The sequence below is a fragment of the Oryctolagus cuniculus genome, chromosome 13 (genome assembly GCF_051225735.1).
Source record: "Oryctolagus cuniculus isolate XC-2025 breed Fujian yellow rabbit chromosome 13, ASM5122573v1, whole genome shotgun sequence".
Lineage (NCBI taxonomy): Eukaryota > Metazoa > Chordata > Mammalia > Lagomorpha > Leporidae > Oryctolagus > Oryctolagus cuniculus.
In genome coordinates, this window is record NC_142879.1 from 64684104 (window position 1) to 64709088 (window position 24985).

The window sequence follows — 24985 nt, forward strand, 5'->3', positions numbered from 1 at the left end:
GTACAGTAAAATAGCACACTGAGCGTGAGCGTTATAACCGCTCATCCTTCCCAGTAGTATAGGAATGCTTGTCGTCTTAAACAAGTGTCATACAATCTCTGAGAATGGCGCCATAGCTGCAGAAGGAGGACAAGAATGCACAGCTGGTTGTTGTACACATGAAACTTAGTAAGCACTCAGTATTTTATAATTACATTCATCGGTCTGACTCGTGATACCTCCTTACCTCTAAATAAAGTCACACTGTTTTTAAGTTTGGAAAGATGAAGTTTATCATGAAAAAAATGTCCTTTTTTTGCAGGTCATATCTGAGGGGTCAACCATCTAAAAATTTGGTAAGAAAACTGTAATTTTAGGGGCTGGCACTGTGGCATAGCAGTTAAAGCCTCTGCCTGCAGTGCTGGCACCCCATATGGGCACCGGTTCTAGTCCTGGCTGCTCCACTTCCAATCCAGCTCTCTGCTGTGGCCTGGGAAAGCAGTGGAAGATGCCCCGCCAAGTCCTTGAGCCCCTGCACCCACATGGGAGACCCAGAAGAAGCTCCTGACCTCCTGACTTCAGATCAGCCCAGCTCCACCCTGCTGCGGCCATTTGGGAAATCAAACAGCAGACGGAGGAAATCTCTCTGTCTGTCTCTGTCTCTGTCTCTCTCTCTTTCTCTCTCTCTGCCTCTGCCTCTGCCACTCTGTAATTCCACCATTTCAAATAGATGAATAAATCTTAAAAAAAAAGAAAGAAAACTGTAATTTTGTCCATGGGTCAATTGTGTAAAACAACTAAAACAACTTTTCCTTTTCTAGGAAGTAAAATATAACTGGGATGTCTATGGCTGTCCTGTGAGGCTGCATGTCTCTGAGAAGTTTCAACCTGTGCTTCAGTTGTAAGTATATTCTCATATTTTTTAATTTATTTCAAAAGTTTCAAAATAAAAATGAGAACAAGACAAATTACTCATGAATTTAATCATAAAACTATTTTGAGTGCTCAGCATTTGCAAGATTTATTTTTTAAAAATTATCTTATTTCAGCCGGTGCTGCAGCTCACTAGGCTAATCCTCCACCTGCGGCACCAGTACCCCGGGTTCTAGTCCCGGTTGGGGCGCTGGGTTCTGTCCCAGTTGCTCCTCTTCCAGTCCAGCTCTCTGCTGTGGCCCGGGAAGGCAGTGGAGGATGGCCCAAGTGCTTGGGTCCCTGCACCTGCGTAGGAGACCAGGAGGAAGCACCTGGCTCCTGGCTTCGGGTCAGCGCATTGCCCTGGCCGTGGTGGCCATCTGAGGGGTGAACCAACGGAAGGAAGACCTTTCTCTCTGTCTCTCTCTCTCTCTCTTACTGTCTAACTCTGCCTGTCAAAAAAAAAAAAAAATTATCTTATTTCTTCAAAGTCAGATTACAGAGAGAGAGAGAGAGATACAGAAAGACAGAGATCTTCCATCTTCTTGTTCATTTCCCAAATGGCAGTAACGGCCAGGGCTGGGCCAGGCAGAAGCAAGAAGCCAGGAGCTTCCTCCAAGTCTCCCATGTGGGTGCAGGGACCGTCAAGCACTTGGGTCATCCTTTGCTGCTTTCCCAGGTGCATTATCAGGGAGCTGGATTGGAAGTGGGGAAGCCAAGGTCTTGAACCATATGGGATGCTGGCATTGCAGGCAGTGGCTTAGCCCACTGTACCACAACACCTACTCCAAGACTTGGTTTTCAGTACTAGTTAAACATAGTCCCTGAATGTTTACGGAGTTTGCAATGGAGCAACTGAGACCTACGTGGGTGAGAGATAGAAGATCCTTCTCAGAGGTGCAGGCAGCAAACTGCTGCTCCCTTTCTCCTCTCTAGATCTCTCCCCAAGCTCCTACCAGCATTCCTACCTTTTTCATAGAAACTACTTCCCCAGGTGCCATGTGAGCTGATATTAAATGACAGCTTTTAAGGAAAGAAACTAGACTGCTGGTAAGGACATTGATGGTATTTTTAGTGTTTCATAATAAAAATATGAATGAAGTGCTGTAAGGGAGGTTTTTCCAAGTAATTTTGCATTTGCTTACTTTTCCTCTCTGATTTTATTCTTTATTCTTAGTTTATGGTTATAAAGTTACATGGCTTGTTAAAAAACTTAAAATACAAAAAAACACAAGCAACAAATGCCCCTTGTTTCCAATATTTTAGCTATTATAAATGAAATTGTGGTGAATGTTCGACTATGTTTGGACACTTGTCCAGCTGTGCTGCTAGGATTAAACACTAGAAGCGGAGTTCCCATTGTACAACACCAAAGGTTTAGTCAAGCCTTGCAGCTCTTAGGGATCTCTTGTGCTCCAATTTAGTTTTGCCACCAAAGCCCTCCCTGTTGGGATCCAGGAGGCCTCTGTCAGCATGTTCTGTTCCCTGCTGCCCCTCCCATAAGGTATAACTCTAAGATTATACCTGTGCCTTTTCCCTCTTGTGTCCTGCTCCTACAGTCCCTCTGCCATTGTTTTCTGTGCTGTGAGAATCATCTGTCATCTTCTTTAGTTTTATCACCTTCTAGACATCTACTCATGTCAGTGTTCCTCCTGGGCACCCAAGGTTCTTTTCCTCTACTGAGGCTGATTTTTTGTTTGTTTGTTGTTTGTGTTTCTTGTATAATACTTAATCCTCCAGGAATTTTTTAAATAGTCTTTTTTATTTTTTATAAAGATTTGTTTATTTCTTTGAAAGAGTTACACAGAGAGAGAAGGAGAGGCAGAGAGAGAGAGAGAGAGAGAGAGAGAGAGGTCTTCCATCTGGTTCATTCCCCAATTGGCCTCAAAGACTGGAGCTGGGCCAACTGGAAGCCAGGAGCCAGGAGCTTCTTCCGGGTCTCCTACATGAGTGCAGGGCCCAAGGACTTGGGTCATCTTCTACTGCTTTCCCAGGCCATAGCAGAGAGCTGAATCAGAAGTGGAGCAGCCAGGACTCAAACTGGCACCCATATGGGACACTGGCACTGCTGGCAATTTTACCTGCGATGCCACAGCACTGGCCCCAAGAGTCATTTTTTTTTATATTTGAAAGACAAAGATACAGAGAGAGAGAGAGAGAGAGAGAGAATCTTCCATCCACTGGTTTATCAACTGCCCCAAATGGCTGCAATGGCTGGGGCTGGGCCAGGCGGAAGCCAGGAGCCAGGAGCTTCTTCCTGGACTCTTACATGGGTGTAGGGGCCTAAGAGCTTGGGCCATCTTCCTCTGCTTTCCCAGACATACTAGCAAAGAGCTGGATCAGAAGTGGAGCAGCCAGGATTTGAACTGGTGCCTATATGGGATGCTGGTGCTGCAGGTTAGCCTTCTATACCACAGTGCCCCACCCCCACACGCCAGGGATTTTTTAAAAAATTAACGTTCTCTCTCAGAGATGTGCCAACTTCAAATAAGCTCATCATGATTAAACACCTTTACATGAAGCACTGTGCTATCCACTGGAAATTCAAAGATAAACAGCAGGATTTGTACCCTCAAATGCTCAAGAGTCTTGTGCGTTAGATACACACATGAGCTGGTGTTCTGATTGGAATGATGGAAGGGAACAGCATGTGCATGGCTGGTGTTGAAACTCGAAGATGCCTCCCAGCTATGAAAGGAAAACGTTGCAGAAACTTGCATCTGAGCTTAGTTACGGAGTACTGAAGGATGGTGAACATTTACTTAGAGGCAGAGAAGGAAAGCAGAGCCGTGGAGAGGCCAGTGGCAGATTTCCCTGAGCGAGTCGTTCAGGCAAGAATGATCTTGGGGAAGAAAATGTGTGATTCCAACAACCTGATGTTGTTAAGGGCATAAAGTGAGTTTTGAAATGTCAAGAGCAGAGCTGGGGATCTCCCAGCCAGGTGGGTGTAGTCCAGACCGTGCAAAGCTTTCCACCCATTCAGGATCCAGTGCTGGCTCCAGCTCTGGGGCAAGAATAGGGGGTGAATTTCAGGGAGCTGAGTCTAAGCAGGAAGACCAGCTAGTAATTGCATTTAGGAGGAAAACAGCACATGACTGAAACAGCAAAAAGGACGAAGAATAAAAATCGTGTGTGAGAAAGATAGCGATTATAATAAGCGTGACTTGATAAGCATGTCTGAGTGCCAAGGAAAAGACAAGAGGAAGGCAGGTGAGTCAAGGGTGACATCATCAGAAGATCTCGTCCACACACCGGCACAGATTTCTCGCACCTCGTGTATCTTCAAGTATCTGTACCTGTGACCTCTGTCTGCCTCCCTGTCACTGTCAGTGAACTATCCGAGCAGCTGTCTCAGGCCTGTCACTTCATCTGTAAACTAGGGTCCACTTCCTTTCCTAATTAGCAACAAAGCTCCTTACCTCTTTCTCCTGAGTAGCTTCCTCACACTGGATCATCACGTGCAAATGCAGTTCTTTCTTTCACCAAAACAACGAATACAAAAGGCATCTGTCTCTTGACTCCACCACTCTTTCACACTCTTGCTGTTATCAACTTCTGCTGTCCCCTCCCAGTTCCCCTGCAGCCTGGCTTTTCCCTCCACCACTCCCCTGGCACTGCCAGCCAACCTGAGAAAGAAGGGGAGCGATCCCAGCCTGCCCAGCTTACTTTCTAACTTACCAGTCACTTAAGTCAGCTCCTCCTATGAAGCACGTGAGTAGCAGGGCAGAGACAGGCCAAGCGTGTTCCACACACTGAGCTGCCTCCACCTCGCAGGCACAGTCCTCCTTAGCAATAATGTAACATCAGGAAGCATTATGCGCCAAAGATGAACCCCACCAAAGCAAAACAATATTCAAGAGGCGGTAACAAAATAGAATCTAGAAATAAGATCCAGAAAGAACATTCAGAGAAATGTAAGGACAACATACAAAGAATTATGGAGGCAGTGGGAATAGGAATTTTCCAGAGGAAAAAGGGAGATAAAGGTATCAAATTCAGAGATCTAGTAAATTAATATTGTCCACTGAATTGGACATTTGTGATCTTTCTAAAGTAGTTTCTACGAAGTGGCAAAAACAAAAGCCAGCCTGCAGTGGATCAGCAAAGTGAATTATAGGTTTGCCAATAGAGGCAAAATATAGTCTACACTTTTTCTTTTCTTTTTTCTTTTTATTCATCTGAAAAGCAGAGAGACAGAGAGTTCTTCCACCTGCTAGTTCATCCCCAAATACTTGTAACAGCTATGGCTGGGCCATGCTGAAGTCAGGAGCCTGGAACTCTACCCAAGTCTCCCATCTGAGTGGCCGGGACCCAACTAGTTGAGCCATCACCACTGCCTCCCAGAGAACATATTAACAAGAAGCCAGAATTGGAAACAGAGCCAGGACTTGAACCCAGGCACTCTGATATGGGACATGGGTATCCCAGACAGCATCTTAACCCCTGCACCAACAGCCTACCCCAGTCTATCTACCTCCATATCTATCTCTCTCTCTCTCTCTCTCTCTCTCTCTCTCTGCTATTAGCCTTTTATGTGATAGTAATATGGCAGATTGAGTTAACGTGAATCTTTCCCCACTCACAGTAGACATACACAACCTGGAATCAAACACAACAAAAAGTATTTTAAGAAGTAAAGAAGGGGGGCCATTGTTGTGGCATAGCGGGTAAAGGTGCTGCCTGCAGTGCTGGCATCCCATATGGGTGCTGGTTCTAGTCCTGGCTGCTCCACTTCTGATCCAGCTCTCTGCTGTGGTCTGGGAAAGCAGCAGAAGATGTCCCAAGTCCTTGGGCCCCTGCACTGTTGTGGGAGACTTGGAAGAAGCTCCTGGCTCCTGGCTTTGGATCAGCGCAGCTCCAGCCGTTGTGGCCATCTGGAGAGTGAACCAGCAGATGGAAGACCTCTCATTCTGCCTCTGCCTCTCCCTCTCTATAACTCTGCCTTTCAAATGAATAAATAAAATATTTTTAAAAAATAAAAGAAAGGGGCTGGCACAGTGGCATAGTAGATTAATCCTCTGCCTGCAGCACCAGCATCCCATATGGGCAGCCGTTCTAGTCCCGACTGCTCCACTTCCAGTCCAGCTCTCTGCTATGGCCTGGGAAAGCAGTAGAAGATGACCCAAGTCCTTGGGCCCCTGAGCCCACGTGGGAGACCAGGAAGAAGCACCTGGCTCCTGGCTTCAGATCGGCCCAGCTCCGGCCGTTGCGGCCATTTGGAGAGTGAACTAATGGAAGGAAGACTTTTCTCTCTGTCTCTCCCTTTCACCGTCTGTAACTCTAACTCTCAAATAAAATAAAATCTTAAAAAAAAAGAAAGAAAGAAAAGAAACAAGTCCCAGGCACGTGAACCAGCTGAGGATATGTCATCCCAGCTTCATCGTATTGCCAGCATTTAAAGGACAAAGGAGGTACTTGGAGGTATAGGCTCTGGATTAATTGATTTGCAGTTGTAAAGGGCTCTTGGAAGAGTCATTTATTAGCTCTAAGAATTGGTTGACCCTGAGCAGTCCCTACAGGGTCAGCAAGACTCCAGATGTTAAAACATTGGGGCACAGAAAGTAAAAGACGTGATTAATACAGTGGTCTATGCGTAAAGGTTAAACACAGTGGATTTGGAGGTCAGCAGAACTCCGTGAGTACAAAAGTAGATCTGCCATAGTGGAGAAGTTACAATTTCTTGGGGTAGTTGCCAACTAGAAAAATTTCTGAATTTCTCTAGTTGAATTGTTATCCTAGCCTACATGAAAATAAACTATGTTAATATAGGCAAATATTTTTGTCATGTATTCTCAATGAAAAAAGTAAAATAGCAAATATAAACACAGAAATTTTGTATCATGCAGTTCATCCTTTCAGCCACTAGATGACACTACAGCTCATCGCTTGTCTGAGAGTCAACCGAGGCAATGCAGCTCACATAGTTGAATTAAGATTTTTTTTTTAAAGTAAAACATGGCTTTGCAACTAGTTCTAAATAATTTAAGAATCTGATGACTTTCAAAAGGTGCAATCAAGCATCGTGCTCCTTCCAAAGCTGCTATAATTAGTTTTGCTAAACCTAACCCAAATTTTTGCAATTATATATGTAAGTGTGTGTGTGTGTGTGTTTGCGCGTGCCTGCCCCCACATATTTTCCTGTGGAAAGAGGACCTGGAGCTCTCCTTAGGGTTTTACAGTTTTCTTTGGTCCTCCTCCCCCAGCAAGAACAAAATCAAGCGCCAGTATCCTGATCTCTAGCTGGGCATAGCTGTTTGAGTTCTGGCCTTGAGTTCATCTCTTTGAGATTTCTTAAAACTAATGACAATGAAACAAAATAGCTCCTTGGATACCACTTTTTGACCCTTAGGGTTTTTCTGGCTCAACTGTGAGAATGGGACAATAACTGACTTTTGTAGCCAGGATTAGATGGTAGCAAGTTGCAAAGCCAAATACAACAACTGCAGGCTGAAACAGAGATTTGGGCACTGAATAAGGAGTTGCTGTCAAGGATCTATGATTTTTATCTATGAATAGACACAGCTGTGAAGCAAGAAATTGTATCAGAAAGTGGGGCAGCAGTCCCAAGAGTCAGCAGCCTGGAAGCAAGTGTCTGAGAACAAAGTCCTAAGTGATATTTCCACCCCAGGGATACCAGAGACAAGTTCATTCAGAAAAAATGAGCAGTAACTAATAGAGAAAGAAGACATGTAACCATTTTTATAATCAGAAGTTGTAGTATGCAACGTGTGACTTTATCAGCAACTGAACTTTAGTGTTGGTCTCATGCCCTATTTTCCTATGGCAGCAGCAGGGGAAAAAAAGTAACATAAAATGCTACATCTCTTTTAGAACCCCCTGAGTTTGCGCTCAATGGGGCTTCTACCCAGTCCCAGCGTCAGGGAAGGGGTCTCCTTTCCCTGCTGGACTCTGTTGGTGTCCATTGTTGGTAGATACCATTGTCCATTCCCTGGCAACTTTGCATCCCAGCCTACCCCAGTGCTTTCCCACACTGTGGAGCCACATCTTCCAGCTGCCTCCTCCTGGGACATCTGCTGCATCAGTTCTCAGCACAGGAATTGTGCAGCTTCACTCTGGTCCATAAGGGACCACCCGTATTTGCTGATGAAATGATACCAGGGGTCCTTGCTTTGTTCTTCCTTCCATCCTCCCTTCCTCTCTCCCTCCCAGCATCCATGACAACCTGGCCTCAGCTACTGTCACCCTAACGATATATGGTCCCTGTCAAAGTGAAGAGAACTTAGGGTTCCAACTGTTAAGGAAAGTAAGTTTTCTTCTTCACTACTACTAGTTTTTTTATTTTGAAAGCTGAATGAAATAACATGTCAAAATAGACTCATACAGTAAATACCATTATTTTACAGGTAAGAAGATTGAGGCTTAAGAGTTTAAGTAACTTCCCAAGGGTCACAAAGCTATCAAAGTGAAAAAGACAGGATTTAAACTTAAGCCCATCTGAATTGAACGCTGGAGCTCTTGACCCCTCTTGCTTTACACTAACCTTTTGTTTTCATGTTCTCTGTGCCTTTCAGATTTAACGATAGTGGCCACATGGAAGACATTCCAGTAAATTTCTTAGTGTGGGAAATACACGGCAGGGATGACTATAGCTTTAATAACACGATGAAGCAGGTATGGCATCTTTTACATTTAAAAAGAATTTAACATGCAGTTAGGCCCTTCTACACGTGCTGTCCTATTTTTTTAAGATTTTTTAAAAATATTTATTTATTTATTTGAAAGTTGGTGATATATAGAGAGAGGGAGAGACAGAGAGAAAGAGAAAAATCTTCCATCTGCTGGTTCACTGCCCAAGTGGCCGCAATGGACAGTGCTTGGCCACGCCAAAGCCAAGAGCCAGGAGGTTCATCTGGGTCTCCCACATGGGTGGCAGGGTCCCAAATGCTTGGACCATCTTCTAGTGATTTTCCCAGGCCATTAGCAGGACCTGAATTGGAAGTGGAACAGCTGAGACATGAACTGGTACCTATATGGGATGCCCATATCACAACTGGTGGCTTTACCACTATGCTACAATGCTGGTCCAACATGCCTTTCTATTTATTGACTTATTAATTTTTAAGTAGAAATACCACTGTTTCTCAAGAGTATTGACAAGGGCTATAAACAATAATCAAATCTCAAAATGTCAGTTTCGCTCATATACATTATGTTTTTTTTTGGACTCTATATATTAGTTATCACAAATCAGGGGAAACTGGGGCCATCGCTGTGACACAGTGGGCTAAAGCCTCTGCCTGTGGTGCCACCATCCAACATGGGCGCCGGTTCTAGTCCTGGCTGCTCCTCTTCTGATCCAGTTCTCTGCTGTTCAAGTGCTTGGGCCCCTGCACCCATGTGGGAGACCTGGAGGAGTCTCCTGGCTCCTGGCTTCAGATTGGCCCAGCTCTGGCCATTGCAGCTATTTGGGGAATGAATCAGTGGGCGGAGGACCTTTCTCTTTGCCTCTCCCTCTCTGTGTCTGTAACTCTACAATCAAATAAATAAATGTCAATAATGTAAATAAAAAGAAAAAATCAGGGAAAACCTATGATCTTTGTCTTTGGAGGACTGGCTTATTTCCCTGAGCTTAATGGTCTCCAGTTGCATCCACTAGGTTGCAAAAGGCAAGATTTCTTTTTTTTTTTTACAGCTGAATCAGAAGTAGAGCAACCAGGACTCTAATCAGCACTCAGATGGGATGCAGGCCCCTCAGGTGGAGGCTTCCCCTACTGTGCCACAGTGCAAGCCCCAAGATGTCTGTTTTTGTGCCAGTACCAAGCTGTTTTGATGATAACTGCTTTGTAATATGTCTTGAAATCAGGTAGTATAATGCCTCCAGCTTTATTTTTATTATTTAGGTTTGCTTTAGCAATTTAGGGTCTCATGATTCCATTTGAATTTTAGGATCATTTTTTCAGATCTTAGAAAAGCATCTTTGGTATTTTGGTTGAGATCACATTGAGTCTATAAATTGCTTTGAGTAGTATGGACATTTTGATTATATTAATTCTTCCAATCCATGAACATGGAAGATTTGTCCATTTTTTGTGTGTCTTCTATTTCTTTCCTTAATACTTTATAATTCTCATTGTAGAGATTTTTTGTAGCTATTTTGAGTGGGACTGATATTACAAGTTCTTTCTCAGCATTGGCATTGTTTTTGTATACAAATGCTATTGATTTTTGTGTATTGATTTTTTTATCCTGCAACTTTGCCAAAATCTCTTATGAGTTCCGGTAATCTCTTAGTCGAGTTTTTTGGTTCTGCTATGTATAGGACCATATCATCTGCAAATAGGGATAATTTTACTTCCTCCTTTACCATTTGTATGCTTTTGATTTTTTTTTCTTATCTAATGGCTCTGGCTAAAACTTCCAGAACTATATTGAATAGTAATGGTGAGAGTGGGCATCATTGTCTGGTTCTGGATCTGCTGTGGGTCTGTTAAATATTGCCTGCATTGTGTTGCGGTATTTTCCCTCCATACCCAATTTGCTTAAAATTTTTATCATGAAAGGATATAGGATTTTATCAAATGCTTTTGATACCTATTGAGACAATCATATTTTTTTATTTTTCAGTTTGTTAATGTGATGTATCATATTTATTGATTTGTATATGTTGAACCATCCCTGTATACCAGGGATAAACCCCACTTGGTCCTGGTGAATGATCTTTCTGATGTGTTGTTGGGTTCAATTAGCTAGTTTTTGTTGAGGATTTTTGCATTTATGTTTATCAGGGATATTGGTCTATGGTTCTCTTTCTTTGTTGTAACTTTTTCTGATCTGGGAATTAAGGTGATACTGGCCTCATAAAAGCAGTTTGGAAGAATTCCCCTCTTTCAGTTGTTTTGAATAGTTTCAGAAGAATTGGAATTAGTTCTTCAGCAGTAAAGCCATCTGATCCTGCACTTCTTGTTGTTGGGAGGGTCTTCATTACTGATTTAATCTCTGTCTTGGCCATAAGCCTATTTAGGTTTTCTTTTTTATTTTTTAAAAGATTTATTTATTTATTTGAAAAGCAGAGCTTATGGGGAGAGAGGGAGAAGTCGAGAGAGGGAGAGAGAGAGATCTTCCATCCTCTGGTTCACTCCCCAAATGGCAGCAACAGCCAAAGGTTGGCCTGTCTAAAGATAGGAGCCAGATCTCCCACCTGAGTGCAGAGGGCTAAGGACTTGGGCCATCCTCCACTGCCTTCCCAGGCACATTAGCAAGGAGCAGAATTGGAAGTGGAGCAGCCAGATTCAAACCAGCGACTTTACGGGATGCTGGTGTCACAGGTGACAGCTTTACCTGCTACACCACAATGCCAGCCCCAATTTAGGTTTTCCAGGTCTTAATGACTCAATTTTGGTAGATTGCATGTATCCAGAAGTCTATCCATTTTTCTAGATTTTCTGATTTGTTGTCATACAGCTATTTGTAGTAATTCCTGATGATTCTTTTTATTTCTGTGGTATCCATTGTAACATCTCCTTTTTCATCTTTGATTTTATTAATTTGGGTCATCTCCCACCTGCCCCCCCCTTTGTTTGGTTAGTTGGGCCAGTGGTGTATCAATTTTGTTTATTTTTCAAAAAAACAAGCTCTTCATTTCATTCATCTTTTGTGTTGTTTTTTTTTTTGTCTCAATTTTCTTTATTTCTTTTCCAGTTTTTATTGTTTCTTTCATTCTACTAATTTTTGGGTTTGGTGTGTTCTTGTTTCTCTAGATCCTTGAGATGCATTGTCAGATCATTTGTTTGATGCCTTTTCAATTTCTCGATGTAACACTAGTTGTTGTAAACTTTCCTCTTAACCCTGCTTTTGCTGTGTCCCAAAAGTTTTGATATGTCATGTTGCCATCTTCATTTGTTTCTAGGAGTTTTTTGATTTCTTCTATGTCCCACTGTTCATTCAATATTATGTTGTTTAGTCTCCACATGTTTGCATATTTTCTAGAAATTCTTTAAGTTGTTAATTTCCAGCTTCATTCCGTTGTGGTCAGAAAAGATACATGGTCTGATGTCAGTTCTTTTGAATTTCTTGAGACTTGCTTTGTGGCCTATCATATGGTCTGTCCTAGAGAAAATTCCATGAACTGATGAAAAGAATGTTTATTCTGCAGCTGTGGGATGAAATGTTCTGTAGATATCAATTAGGTTCATTTTGTCAGTAGTGTAGATTAGCTCTGTTGTTTGCTGATTTTCTGTCTAGCTGGTCTGACCATTGATGAAAGTGGGGTGTTGAAGTCCCCCATTATTATTGTATTGGATCCTATATCTCCCTTTAGGTCCATTAACATTTGTTTTAAATAGCTGGGCACCCTAGCATTAGGTGCATATACATTTACTATATTCACATCTTCTTGTTGAGTTGATCCCTTCGTTATTACATAATGCCCTTCTTGGTCTCTTTTAACAGATTTTGTGCTAAAGTTTGTATTGTCTGATATTAGGGTGTGTATTCCTGTTCATTTTTCCTTCTGTTTCCCTGGAATATCTTTTTCCAACTTTTCACTTTCAGTCTTCACGTTTCTTTGTTGATGAGGTGTGTTTCTTGTAGGCAGCAAATAAATGGGTCTTGTTCTTTAATCCATCAGCCAGTCTGTATTTTTTATTGGAGAATTTAGGCTATTTACATTCAAGGTTATTATTGATCAGTAACAGCTTGGTCCTGCCAGTTTTTCATAAATATTCCTATTGTTTGTTTTGTATTTTTTGTGCCTCTGAACAATTTTATCTTTAAAAAAAAAAAAAGGAAAGAAAAGGGAAAAACCACACCATAAGGGGGAAGGCCCCAAGTGGGCCCCTGCCTGCTCTCCTCCCTGGCTCCAGAGACTTCTGCATAGGCCTGCACTGCTTGCTAGCAGCTTCTCTTCCCTTTGTGGGACAGCAGCCACTTTTGCTTTTTCTAATTTTTTCTTCTCTTTTCCTGTCTAAGAATTTCCAAAGATTAGTCTTGTAGCTCAGATATTTTTTCTTCTGCCTCACCAAGTCTATTGTTAAGACTTTACACTGTATTTTTTATTTGACATATTTAATTCTTCTTTCTAATATTTCAGTTTGATTTCTCTCCAATGTCTCTATCTCCTGGCAGAATTTTTCATCCATGCCACATATGGATTCCTTTAACTCATGCATTTGCTTCTATGTGTTTTTGAGTAAACTTATGATCATTTTTTGAATTCCTTTTCAGGCATTTCATCAGTCTCTGTCTTCACATTATAATATTGAAGTGGTGTTTTGTCCTTTTGGAAAGTCATATTGTCTTCTTTGTTCATGTCTTCCTTGTTCATGTTTCCTGTATTTCTCCATTAATTTTTAGTCATTTGTGAAATACTTGTTGGCTTTCTCCTCCAAAGGCATTTTTCTTTGAAATATGACTCTCTGGCTTAATGGAGTGTCTGCTCTTTCAGTGGCTATCCAGAGGCGTGTGCTAGGTGGGGCCAGGGGTTCTATCCAATGCTTGAGGATGGGGCAAGAGTCCAGAGTGATACCCATTATACCTCAGAATTAAACACTCCTAGATCATTCATCAGTAAAAGTTCCTCAGAGGATATCACACACCCTAGAGTCCTACTGCACTGAGGGCACTCTTCCTCTCACCCCATATACTTAAGGATGAGGTATGAGTTTGATGTTTTACCTAACTCATACTCTCATTTCCAGATCATTGTCTTGTCACTTTAAGAAAAACTCCACTTGTGGGGGGTTCCTGTCATCCAGTCAACATCTACCCCAGTCCCTACTTATGGATGCTGTATACTCAGAACTTAACCACTTTCTCTAAAGCCCTGAAAACAGTATAGCTGACTCATGAATTCTGTCATCCTTCATGTATTGGTATTGCCGGCAAGGTTTTCTAGACAGGGAATACATTTCCTAGCCTCATTTGAATCTCGTGATTCTCACGAGTGGAATATGAACAGAAGTTCTATGTGTTATTTCTAGATGAAGTGTTTAAAAAAGAATCCCAGGGCCAGTGCTGTGGCATAGAAGGTTAAGCCTCCGCCTACAGTGTTCACATTCCATATGAGCACTGGTTCAAGTCTCTGCTGCTCCACTTCCAATCCAGCTCCCTGCCAATGTGCCTCGGAAAGCAGCAGCAGATGGTCCAAGTACTTGGCCCCTGCACCCACTCGGAGACCAGAAGAAGCTCTTGGTTCCTGGCTTTGAACTGGCCCAGCCCCAGCCATTGCAGCCATTTGGGGAGTGAACCAGCAGATGGAAGAAATGCTCTCTCTCTCCCTCTCTCCCTCTCTCCCTCTCTCCCTCTCTCTCTCTCTCTCCCCTTCTCTCTCTCCATCTATCTCTATCTCTCTATCTCTATCTTTGCCTTTCAAATAATCTTTTAAAAAAAAGGAATCCCAGGACCTGTGTGCTTTCTATCTCATCTCACATCAGTCTGTTACAGTAATAAGTAAGGATGGAGTAGATGAAAGCTGGTTGCAAATGATCCAGTAGAGAAACTACAAGAAGCCACCAGATGTGAAAAAAGTTGTGCTCCTAATTCGTTGCTCTCAGGGGAGTCACTCAGAAAAGCTGTCTAAGCAGAGACATCTGCACTGAGGCGTGTGTGATCAAGACTTAAGCCTGATGTGTAATACTCTGAGAACTAGCTTTATCATTGTAGCACCAAGAAACTACTTTGACCAGCATAGCTTCTCTGACTAAAACTGTGTTTAAATTCAGCAGTTCAGCCTTGTCCCTCATCCCCAATCCTTATTTTCCCCCAGCTCTGGCTCCAGCTGCGGCTTGCTCTAGTTGGTCCTTCTCCAATCCTTTAGTTTTTCTCTGCCCTCTCATTGTTATTACCAGTATTTCTCAGTCTCTTCCTTTGACTCCCAGAATGTAGATATCTACTATGTTTAATCCTGTGCTTCCTCCTCTCCATCATTCCCCCCCACACTTTTTTTTTTTTTTTTTTTTTGGCCTTCTTTTTCTATCCAGCTTGAGTGCCATGGTGGAATTCTTGCACCAGTATTTTGCTGTTACCTATTTCTATCTCACTTTCCCCAGTGTTGTTCACGATCACTCTTACTCTTATGGCAATTTAATTTTTAAGATTTACCTATTTATTTATTGCTTTCAAGGTAGAGGGATAAAGAGAGATAAAGATCTATCCACTGGTTCACTCCCCAAATGGCTGAAACAGCCAGGGCTGGGCCAGGCCTAAGCCAGGAGCCAGAAGCTTCTTCCAGGTCTCCCACGTGGCTAGCAGGGGCCCAAGCACTTGGCTGTCTTCCACTGCTTTCCTAGGTGCATTAGCAAGGAGTAAGGGAAGCAAAGCAGCTGGGACTCGAATGACACTCCAGTGTGGAATGTCAGCATCATAAATGGCAGCTTAGCCCACTGTGCTACATCAGCCTCGTGTATGGCAACCTTGAACACCCATGCTTCTGCCTTGTCTGGGTCCCTTTTTGAGCTATCGATCACTTCTAGAAAAAATAAAAATCGTAATAACTGGAATTAAGAATTCAAAGAATTAGTCAACTAAAAGAAATGTCAATAAAATATTCAGAATTCATTTGGGGCCGCAGCGCGCCGGCCGTGGCGGCCATTGGAGGGTGAACCAACCACAAAGGAAGACCTTTCTCTCTGTCTCTCTCTCTCACTGTCCACTCTGCCTGTCAAAAAAAAAAAAAAAAATTAAAAAAAAAAAAGAATTCATTTGGAAAGACTAAATGGTATAAAATCTAGAAAAGAACATAAGGGACATCGCAGATTCAGTGCTAGCATCTAAGTGGGGCCCTGGTAACAAAGGAAACAGATCAGAGGGCAGAAGCAAGACTTCCTGAAGTTGGTGGGAGACAATGAGACACAGGTAAAAGTAAACTGTATCTAGAAACACTGTAGCAAAATTTCTAAGATCAAAGAGAAAATTCTTAAAAGCAGCCAGAACAAAAATGATAAATTACCTTAAATGGAGTAACTATAAGACTTAAAGCTGATTTCTCAATATGCTTATAAATAATTCAAGCCAGAAGACTGAACAAAAATATCTTATAAACTGATGAAAGAAAATAATTGCCAACCTCGAATTCTATACCCCAAGTAAGTAGCGTTTAAAACCTGAAAGTGAAGGTCCAGCACTGTGGAATAGCAGATTAACTGCTGTCTACTGTGCTGGCATCCCATATGGGCATCAGTTTGAGTCCTGGCTGCTCCACTTCTGGTCCAGCTCACTGCTAATGTGCCTGGGAAAGCAGTGGAAGATGGCCCATGTCCTTGGAACCCTGCACCCGCAAAGGAGACCCAGAAGAAACTCCTGACTTCTGGCTTCAGACCAGCCCAACTCTGGCTATTGTGGTCATTTGGGAAGTGAGCTAGCAGGTAGAAGATTTCTCTTCATCTCCCTCCACGATCCCCTACCCCCATAACTCTGACTTTCAAATAAATAAATAAATAAATCTTTAAAGAAAAATTGAAAGTGAACAACTAATGTCTTAAAAGATACACAAAATTAAGGAGGGAAAAAACACTAGGGAAGGAAGAAAAGAAGGATTGAATGAAAGGGATTGGACAGAAAGTGACAAGTGTTGGAGATAGACCCCAAAAATCCACTGTGCAGATGAGCAGAATGCCTGCAAAAGAAAACAAAGGAGCAAAACAAACACTTAATTCAACAAGAACAAAAACAACCAAATCAAAATTAGGAAACAGAACAGAATAGACAGTTCTCCGAAGAAGATATGCAAATATCCACTAAGCACATGAAGAGGTGGCTAATCATTAAGGAAAGACCTCAGTGAGATACTAGCTCACATCCAATAGGACGGTGACTATAAAACAGAAATTCACAAGGTTTAGCAAGGATGTGGGAAATTAGAACCCTGTGCATTGTTGGTAGGCATATAAAATGGCACAGCCACTGCAGAACACAGTATGGCAGTTCCTAAAAAAAATTTAAAAATCATGTTACCATGTGATCCAGTGTCTCCACTTCTGAGTATATACTCAAAAAACTTAAAACAAATTCTCAGAGATATTTGTGCATTCATGTTCATGGCAGCACTATTCACAATAGCCCAAAATTGGAAACAACCCAGTGCCCAGCAACAGATGAATGAACAAGCAAAATACAGTATGTACAAACAACGGAGTATTACTCATCCTTAAAAAGAAAGGAAATTCTGGGGCTGGCATTGTGGTGTAGTGGGCTAAGCACCACCTGTGATGCCAACATCCCGTATGGGCACTGGTTCAAGTCCCAGCTACTCCACTGCAGGTCTGCTAATGGCCTGGGAAATGCAGCAGAAGATGGTCCAAGTCCTTGGGCCACTGTGCCCATGTGGGAGACCTAGAAGAAGCTCCTAGCTCCTGGCTTCAGATGGGCCCAGCTCCAGCTGTTGCAGCCATTTGAGGACTGAACCAGTGAATAGAAGATTCTCTCTCCTTCTCTCTCTCTCCTCCCCACCTTCATAACCTGCCTTTCAAATAAATAAATGAATGAATCTTAAAAACATTTTTTTTTAAAAAAGGCAGGAAATTCTAACACATGGTACAATATGGGTGGCCCCTGAGGATTCATGATAAGTGAAACAAGTCAGTCACAAAAAGACAAATACTATCTGACTCCACTTATACAAGATATTAGGAGTAGTCAAAATGATAGAGTCAGAATGTCAAATGGTGGCTGTTGGGGCAGTGGGGGGAGGGAAATGAAGATTCACTGTTCGCATAGAATTTTTGTTTTATTCTATGAAAAGCATTCTGGAGATGGATGGTGGTGATGATTATACATGAATATGGATGTATTTAACACTACACCTTAAAAATGCTTAAGATGGGGTGAGTATTTGGTCTAGTAGTTAAGACTCTGATTAGGACACCTGCAATCCCACATTGGAGTACCTAGAGTCAATGCCTGTTTCTGGCTCCTGATGCTAGCTCCCTGCTAATGCAGACACTAGGAGGCAGCAGGTAGTTGGGTTTCTGCCACCCATTGCAGGGAGACCTGGATTGAGTTCCTGGCTCCTTGTTTCAGCTCCAGCCATTGTGGTCATCTGGGGAGTGAACCAGTGGATGAAAGCTCTCTCCCTCTGTCTCTCTCCCTCTCCCTCCCTCTTCTCTCTCTCTACCACTCAAAGAAGTTTTTTGTTTGATTTTTTATATTGTTCATACAGTAAATGGTATGTGTTTTTTACCACAATGTACAACATAGGGGAAAATTAGATGATCAAAATTTGTAGCAGTGCTTTATGTCAGAAGAAAGTAGAGTAACATCTCTAACACACTAAAGGAGAGTAAATGTGTGTGAGCCAAGGACCTTCTGTCAAGCAAAATCGGTCCATACTGAAAGGGCACTGGAAAAAATACAGTCATCTTCTAGGAAACTCAGGAAACGTTGTTCCTAATGGCCCTTCCTGAGGAATCCACTGAATAATAAGTTTCAGAAAGCCCAAGTCTTGATCACACACGCCTCAGTGCAGATGTCTCTGCTTAGACAGTTTTTCTGGCTGGCTCCCCTGAGAGCAACGAATTAGGAGCACAACTTTTTTCACATCTGGTGGCTTCTTGTAGTGTTTCTGCTACAAGTGTAAACTGATACAAAAGGCATCAAGAAGTATCAATGTAAGAACTAGAAAGATTAAATATATTTACTTGTAAAACAAAAAAGCATGTGTAAAGGGAAAATTAAAAGAAGAAAAATTTGAAGGGAAAGAGTATAATAATAATGGGTGTATTGTCTGAAGACATATAGTACATTTTTTAAAAAAGATTTTTTTTTATTTGAAAGAGTTACAGAGAGAGGTAGAGAGAGAGAGAGAGAGAGAGAGAGAGAGGTCTTTCATCCACTGGTTTACTCTCCAATTGGCTGCAACGCCCGGAGCTGAACCAATTCAAAGCCAGGAGCCAGGAGCTTCTTCCAGGTCTCCCATGCAGGTGCAGAGGCCCAAGGACTTGGGCCATCTTCTGCTGCTTTCCCAGCCCATAGCAGAAAGCTGGATCAGAAGAAGAGCAGCCAGGACTCAAACTGGCACCCACATGGGATGCAGGCACTGCAGGCCGGAGCTTTAACCCACTGCACCACAGCACCAGCCCCATAGTACAATTTAAAAACACAGTGTAGGACAATGTGTAATGTATGTGCAAAGTGAAAAAATTTATTTCAATCATCATAACAGGTAGTAGTGTTTTTACTGTTATTCTGAAGCTGTGAACTCTAATATAAGATAAAACTGCATAATTATGGGATAATCTAATACTCTCATTCCTCACCAAATATTTTTGGGGAGAAAGCAGAGATATATATGTAAGGTGGAAGAAGTTAAACAAAACTTCTGAATTTGGATTAGAGTCGGTATACTTAATGCCACTTAATTGAATAATTTAAAACGGCTAAAATGGTAAATTTTTTTAAGGATTTATTTATTTATTTGGAAGTCAGGGTTACACAGAGAGAGAAGGAGAGGCAGAGAGAGAGAGGTCTTTCATCTGCTGGTTCACTCCCCAACTGCCTGCAACGGCTGGAGCTGTGCCAATCCAAAGCCAGGAACCAAGAGCTTCTTCTGAGTCTTCCACGCAGGTGCAGGGGCCCAAGGATTTGGGCCTTCTTCCACTGCTTTCCCAGCCCATAGCAGAGAGCTGGATGGGAAGTGGAGCACCGAGGACTCAAACCGGCGCCCATATGGGATGCCGGCACTGCAGGTGGCGGCCCCATAAAATGGTAAATTTGATGTTATGTATATTTGACTGCAAAGAAAAGTAAAATGTAAGGCACCCTCTTCATCATGTCTGTTAGCTTTTACCAGGTGTTCTTCAGTCTTCAAACAGGTATTCTTCAACTTTCAATGTGATTGATAACCACACTTAACTCTATACTGTAAACCTGATTCAGTGTGTATACTCACCCTGTAAGTGTAAAACCCATTACCAAACTCAGGTTTGTGGGAAAATGGTTGTTTCCAAGTTTAAATCCTCAGTTTGACTAGTTAGATAAACTTTATTTTTAATTTTTCAACCAGACTCTGATCATTTCAGCTAACGATAATGAAAAGCAGATGTCAAAATTCACTGGGGTTAGCTAACATCATGCTCTGGGGAAAATGTCTAGGCTTCATGTGTATGCTGAAAAAGCCTCCACATCTAAAAAATTAGAAAAGCAGTAGAAATTATACTGAAATGAAACGAAAGGAGCAAAAATAAAGAACAGAAATTAATATAATATATACAAACATATGATAAAGTGAATTCACAAAGTGAAAAATTGGTTCTTTGGAGGCTGGCTCTGTGCTGTAGTGGATACAGCTGCTACGGACCCTGGCTTTAACCCGCTGCGCCACAGTGCCAGCCCTTATCATAAACATTACAAGTAGTTCTGCGAATTTTACAATGAACAAATGCTTCAAAAAACAGAACTTACAAAAGTTTCATGTTTTATAAGGAAAAAAAATAGAAAACTCTAACCTTGGATGGCTTTCCTAATAAAGACCACCAAACATTTAAGAAAAATTCTCTTCAGCTTTAGAAAAACTCTTCCAGAGAATAGCAGTTCAGGACAGGGACTTTTCAACTCATTCTGTGTATCTAGGAGAACTTGATAAGAACCTTAAAGCAAAGAGAATTATGAGCCAGTCTCACTTATAAACTTAGGTACAAACACCTAAAGGAAATATTGGCAAATCGACCCCGGCTGTATATTAAAGAATACATTATTATCAAGTTTTGTTTATTTCTTGGATGGAAAGTTGGTATAGCATTAGAAAACCAAAGCAACTCTCTATATTAATAGCATAAATGGGAAAAAGTGTAAGATTATTTTAACAATTCATGAACGATTATTTGATTAAAAATTTATCATCTATACATAACATTACTTTTCAAAAAATTTTTAAAAATTATAAACATCATCAACCCAAGTAAAATACAGATACAGAAAAGTTACAGGAATCATTCTGACCCCAATGGAATGAAACTAAAAATCAACAATGAAAGAATCATGCACATACATACAGACTGAACAATATACTTCTGAATGAACAGTGGATTATTGAAGAAGTCAAAATAGAAATCAAAAAATTCCTTGAAACAAACAAAAATGGAAGCACAATGTACCAAAACATATGGGATACAGCAAAGCAGCACTAAAAAGGAAGTGTATGGCAATAAGCACCTACATAAAAAAAAATTAAAAGATGACAAATAAAAAACCTACCAATGCATCTCAAGGACCTGGCGCAGCAAGAACAAACCAAACCCAAAGTTAATAGAAGAAAAGAAAATATAAAAATCAGAACAAAATAAAGGAAATAAAAACTTACAAAAATACAAAAGATGAATGGAATGACGATTTTGTTTTGAAAAGATAAAATTGATAAACCTGTAGCTAGACAAACCAAGAAAAAAAAGAGACACAAATGAGTGAAATCAGAGATGGAAAAGGAGATATTACAACTGATACCACAGAAATACTCAAAGGATCGTTAGGGGATATTATGGGGCATTTATGTCCCATTTTGGAATGCCTGAGTTCAAGTCCTGGCTCACCTTCCAGTGCAGCTTGCTGCTAATGCATACTCTGGGAGGCAGCAGAGGATGACAGTTCCTGCACTTGGGCCTCTGCCACCCAAATGGAAAACCTGAATTGAGGTCCTGGCTCCCAGCTTCCACCTGGCCTGGCCCTGACTTTTGTGGCGTTTGGGGAAATGAATAAGCAGACAGAAGAGTTCTCTGTCTATTCCTCTACCTTTCAAATAAACCAAAATATATAAGAAAAACTTAAAAAAAAAGAAAAGAAAATGCATATTAATATACACATCTACCTAATGGTAAAAATCTGAAAGATTCCCTTCTGAAATCAAGAATGAAACTAGGGTGGCTAGCTGGTGCCGCGGCTCACTAGGCTAATCCTCCACCTAGCGGCACCGGCATACCAGGTTCTAGTCCCGGTCGGGGTGCCGGATTCTGTCCCGGTTGCCCCCTTCCAGGCCAGCTCTCTGCTGTGGCCAGGGAGTGCAGTGGAGGATGGCCCAAGTGCTTGGGCCCTGCACCCCATGGGAGACCAGGAGAAGCACCTGGCTCCTGCCATCGGATCAGCGCGGTGCACCGGCCGCAGCGCGACGGCCGCGACGGCCATTGGAGGGTGAACCATTGGCAAAGGAAGACCTTTCTCTCTGTCTCTCTCTCTCACTGTGCAATCTACCTGTAAAAAAAAAAAAAAAAAGAAAGAAACAAACAAACAAACAAACTAGGGTGGCTACTATCACTACTTCTCTATAATATTTCTCCTGGATAATCTTTGTTAAACAGCAAAGAATAAACGTGGTGCAGCAGGTTAAGATGCCCCTTGAGAGGCCTGTGTCCCACACTGGAGTGCTGGTTTGAGTTGCAGATACTCAGATTCTGATCCAGCTCCCTGCTGATGTGCCTGGGGAGCAGCAATGATGGCCCCAGCACTCGGGCCCCTGCCACCCACGGTGGAGACCTGGATGAAGCTCCTGACTTCTTGCTTCAGCCTGGCAGGTCCCTAGCCATTGCAGCCATGTGAGGAGTGAACGATGGAAGATCTCTCTCTGTCTCTCCTTCTCTCTCTAACCCTCCCTTTCAAATAAATACATCTTTTAAAAAATTTACAATAAGTAAATATTTTAAAAAGTCATCTGAAAAACAAGCTCAGTAAAAAACTTAAATGTTTTCACTCCACTATTTAAATAATAAATTTTTTAAAAAATATAAAACCTTCAATGACATCAAAATATGTTAAATACCTAGGAATAAATTGACCCAAAAACTTTGACACATCCATACATGTACAATCTTTTGACAGAGCGGTTGTTTGAATGAAGCACAGACTTGGAAGTCAATGACTGAGCTGAACAAGCACCTCCCGTTAGAAGCAGCCTGGGGACCTGAGGTAAGAAATCATTGTTTATTTTGAATCACAGATTTGGCATTCCAATATTAGCACAAGCTTGATAGGAACTCTTTTGATTTTTAAATTTTGTTTTGGTAAAAATTCCATGTTTCTGTTATGTTGTTGCAAAAACACTTCATCTTCGTTTCTGTTTGACCTTCGGTAGATTCTGTGTTATTGCTTTGATTTTTACTGCTGAAAATGTGTGTTTGCAGATTATTAAATATCTGATAAACATGCAAAAGCTTTGGGAAAATATCCTTTAAAAAGACTACCTAGCTCCCTTAATTTATTTCTTGCCTAAAAAAATCAAGTAGCCAACAAAGACTCCTCTGGTCACCCAACTGAAGGATTGAACCACCATTGCATCTTAGCCCATATCTTCTTTTCCTGTCTTCTTTAATATCATCAATACATGTAACTCTGACACATACATAGCCTTTGCCATCCGGCCACCCAACTAGAATGTAAGCTCCAGGAGGGAAGAGAAGCAGTTGTGTTCACTGCGCAGCTTTAATATCTAACCTACTACTATTGGTGCTCAATATATATTTGTGGAACAAATTAACCAATCATAGATCATATACCTATTATAAAGAGGACTATTCAACTACTTTAAAAGAATAAGGAATTAAACTAATAATTGAATCAGGTAAAACAAAATTTACCCTCCCTACTTCTTTTTGAAGGAATTGGGGATAGGTGTAAATCATAGTCTATATCCCAGAATTGTACTCAGGGCACCTGAATGTGCTGAGATCCTGCCAACACAGCGTGAGCATACTAGGTCATTACAAATCATGGAGCTTGCCTCAATCCATGTCACTTAGTGCGGTGATGCTCAAACTTCAGCAACTGTCAAAATCACCTGGCGAGCTTGTTAAAATAAATTGCTGGGTCCCACCCGAGAGTTTCTGATTCAGCAGATCTGGGGTAGAGTGCCAATAGTCTAATATTTCTAACAAGTTCCCAGGTGATGCTGATACAGCTGTTCTGGGGACTACATCTGGGAAGCCATTGAAATAGCACATGACAATCTAGAAAGATTCTGAAGTGTCCAGCCAGGCCCTAAATGTTCAATTCACTTTGTATGAGAAACAGAGCTTGCCACTAAAAGGGTGAATTCCGTCTGGAGTCTGAATATTTCAGAAAGCAGGTACCTGAAAGGACTGGTTAGTTATGCCCTGGTGGATAAAGCTACTCCTGCTGAGGGATGTGACTGAATATTCACTCAAGTCAGCAGCAGTCAAGGATGCTTCCTTCCTGAAAGATAGACCTGAAATGAAATAGAGAGCCTTCCAGTTCTTGGAGCCACACCGATTGCTAACATTCTTCTGTTTCTACATGAATGAATGGCGCTTACATGAAAGATTTGGGCAGTTGCTGCAGGGACTAAGTTCTCAGAGAAAAAGCTAAAGAATTCATGAGCAAACGTGGTGTTGTCACAAGTTCTTCCGAGTTGGAGATTGCGAAGGAAAGGAAGAATGTGGGCGTTGCACGGCTGGCTACATACATGTCATTCTTGTCCAGCATGGGAATTCAGTTTCTGGATGTGGCTGAAAATACTAGACTGGAAAGGCTTTAGCTAGAAATGGGGTGCGATTCCTGAGGCTGGGAGAGGTTTGTTTTTGCAGACTAGATGACTTCATCAAGTGGCTTCCAAGTGAAAAGGAAGCAAAAGACAATCCTTGCAGGGAGAGGGGTACATCTAATACTACGATAGGAAATACGAGGATGTAACACAAATGGAATGGAGGTCAGTAGATATTATCATTCATATTAGGAGATAACCAAGTAGGAAATTAGAAACAATCTTCCCAGATGTCCATGTACAATAAGTACATGTAATAACATAAGGTAAGTCCTGATTGCATCACCTTTTTATGCTGTGAAATGTTCAGTTCCTGCACGTAGTTAGTATATGCCAGATTTTTTTCAGTTAAGACCATGGGCCCATGTATCAGCTGCATTGGTGGAGCAAGAAGTTTCAAAGTTCACTGTTGATTCAGTAGAACCCTCCACCAATACATACATACATACATACATACACACACACACACACATATATAAAGATAATTTGTGTTTCCAAGTTATGATACATCAAAAACTAATGAGAGCTTTTTACTTGGTTTTCATTAATCTACATCCAACATATTGTTTTGTGAATATTGCTAAAGATTACATTGGTATGAATGCAAAGACCAGAAATGGTAAAAGATGTAGTTTAAAACAATTATCTTGGGGCGGGGGG

The 24985-nt window shown here is 41.6% G+C and overlaps 1 protein-coding gene across 1 annotated transcript in view; it reads left to right on the plus strand.

Annotated features, from left to right (window-relative positions):
* The window catches only part of CATSPERE (catsper channel auxiliary subunit epsilon), a 175277-nt gene that overhangs the window by 132781 nt on the left and 17511 nt on the right, over positions 1-24985 (plus strand). The window contains exons 16-19 of the mRNA XM_089311658.1: positions 302-335; positions 801-880; positions 8424-8523; positions 22648-22734. Coding sequence (XP_089167784.1) covers positions 302-335; positions 801-880; positions 8424-8523; positions 22648-22734 — 301 coding nt within the window. The remainder of the gene's footprint in view (positions 1-301; positions 336-800; positions 881-8423; positions 8524-22647; positions 22735-24985) is intronic.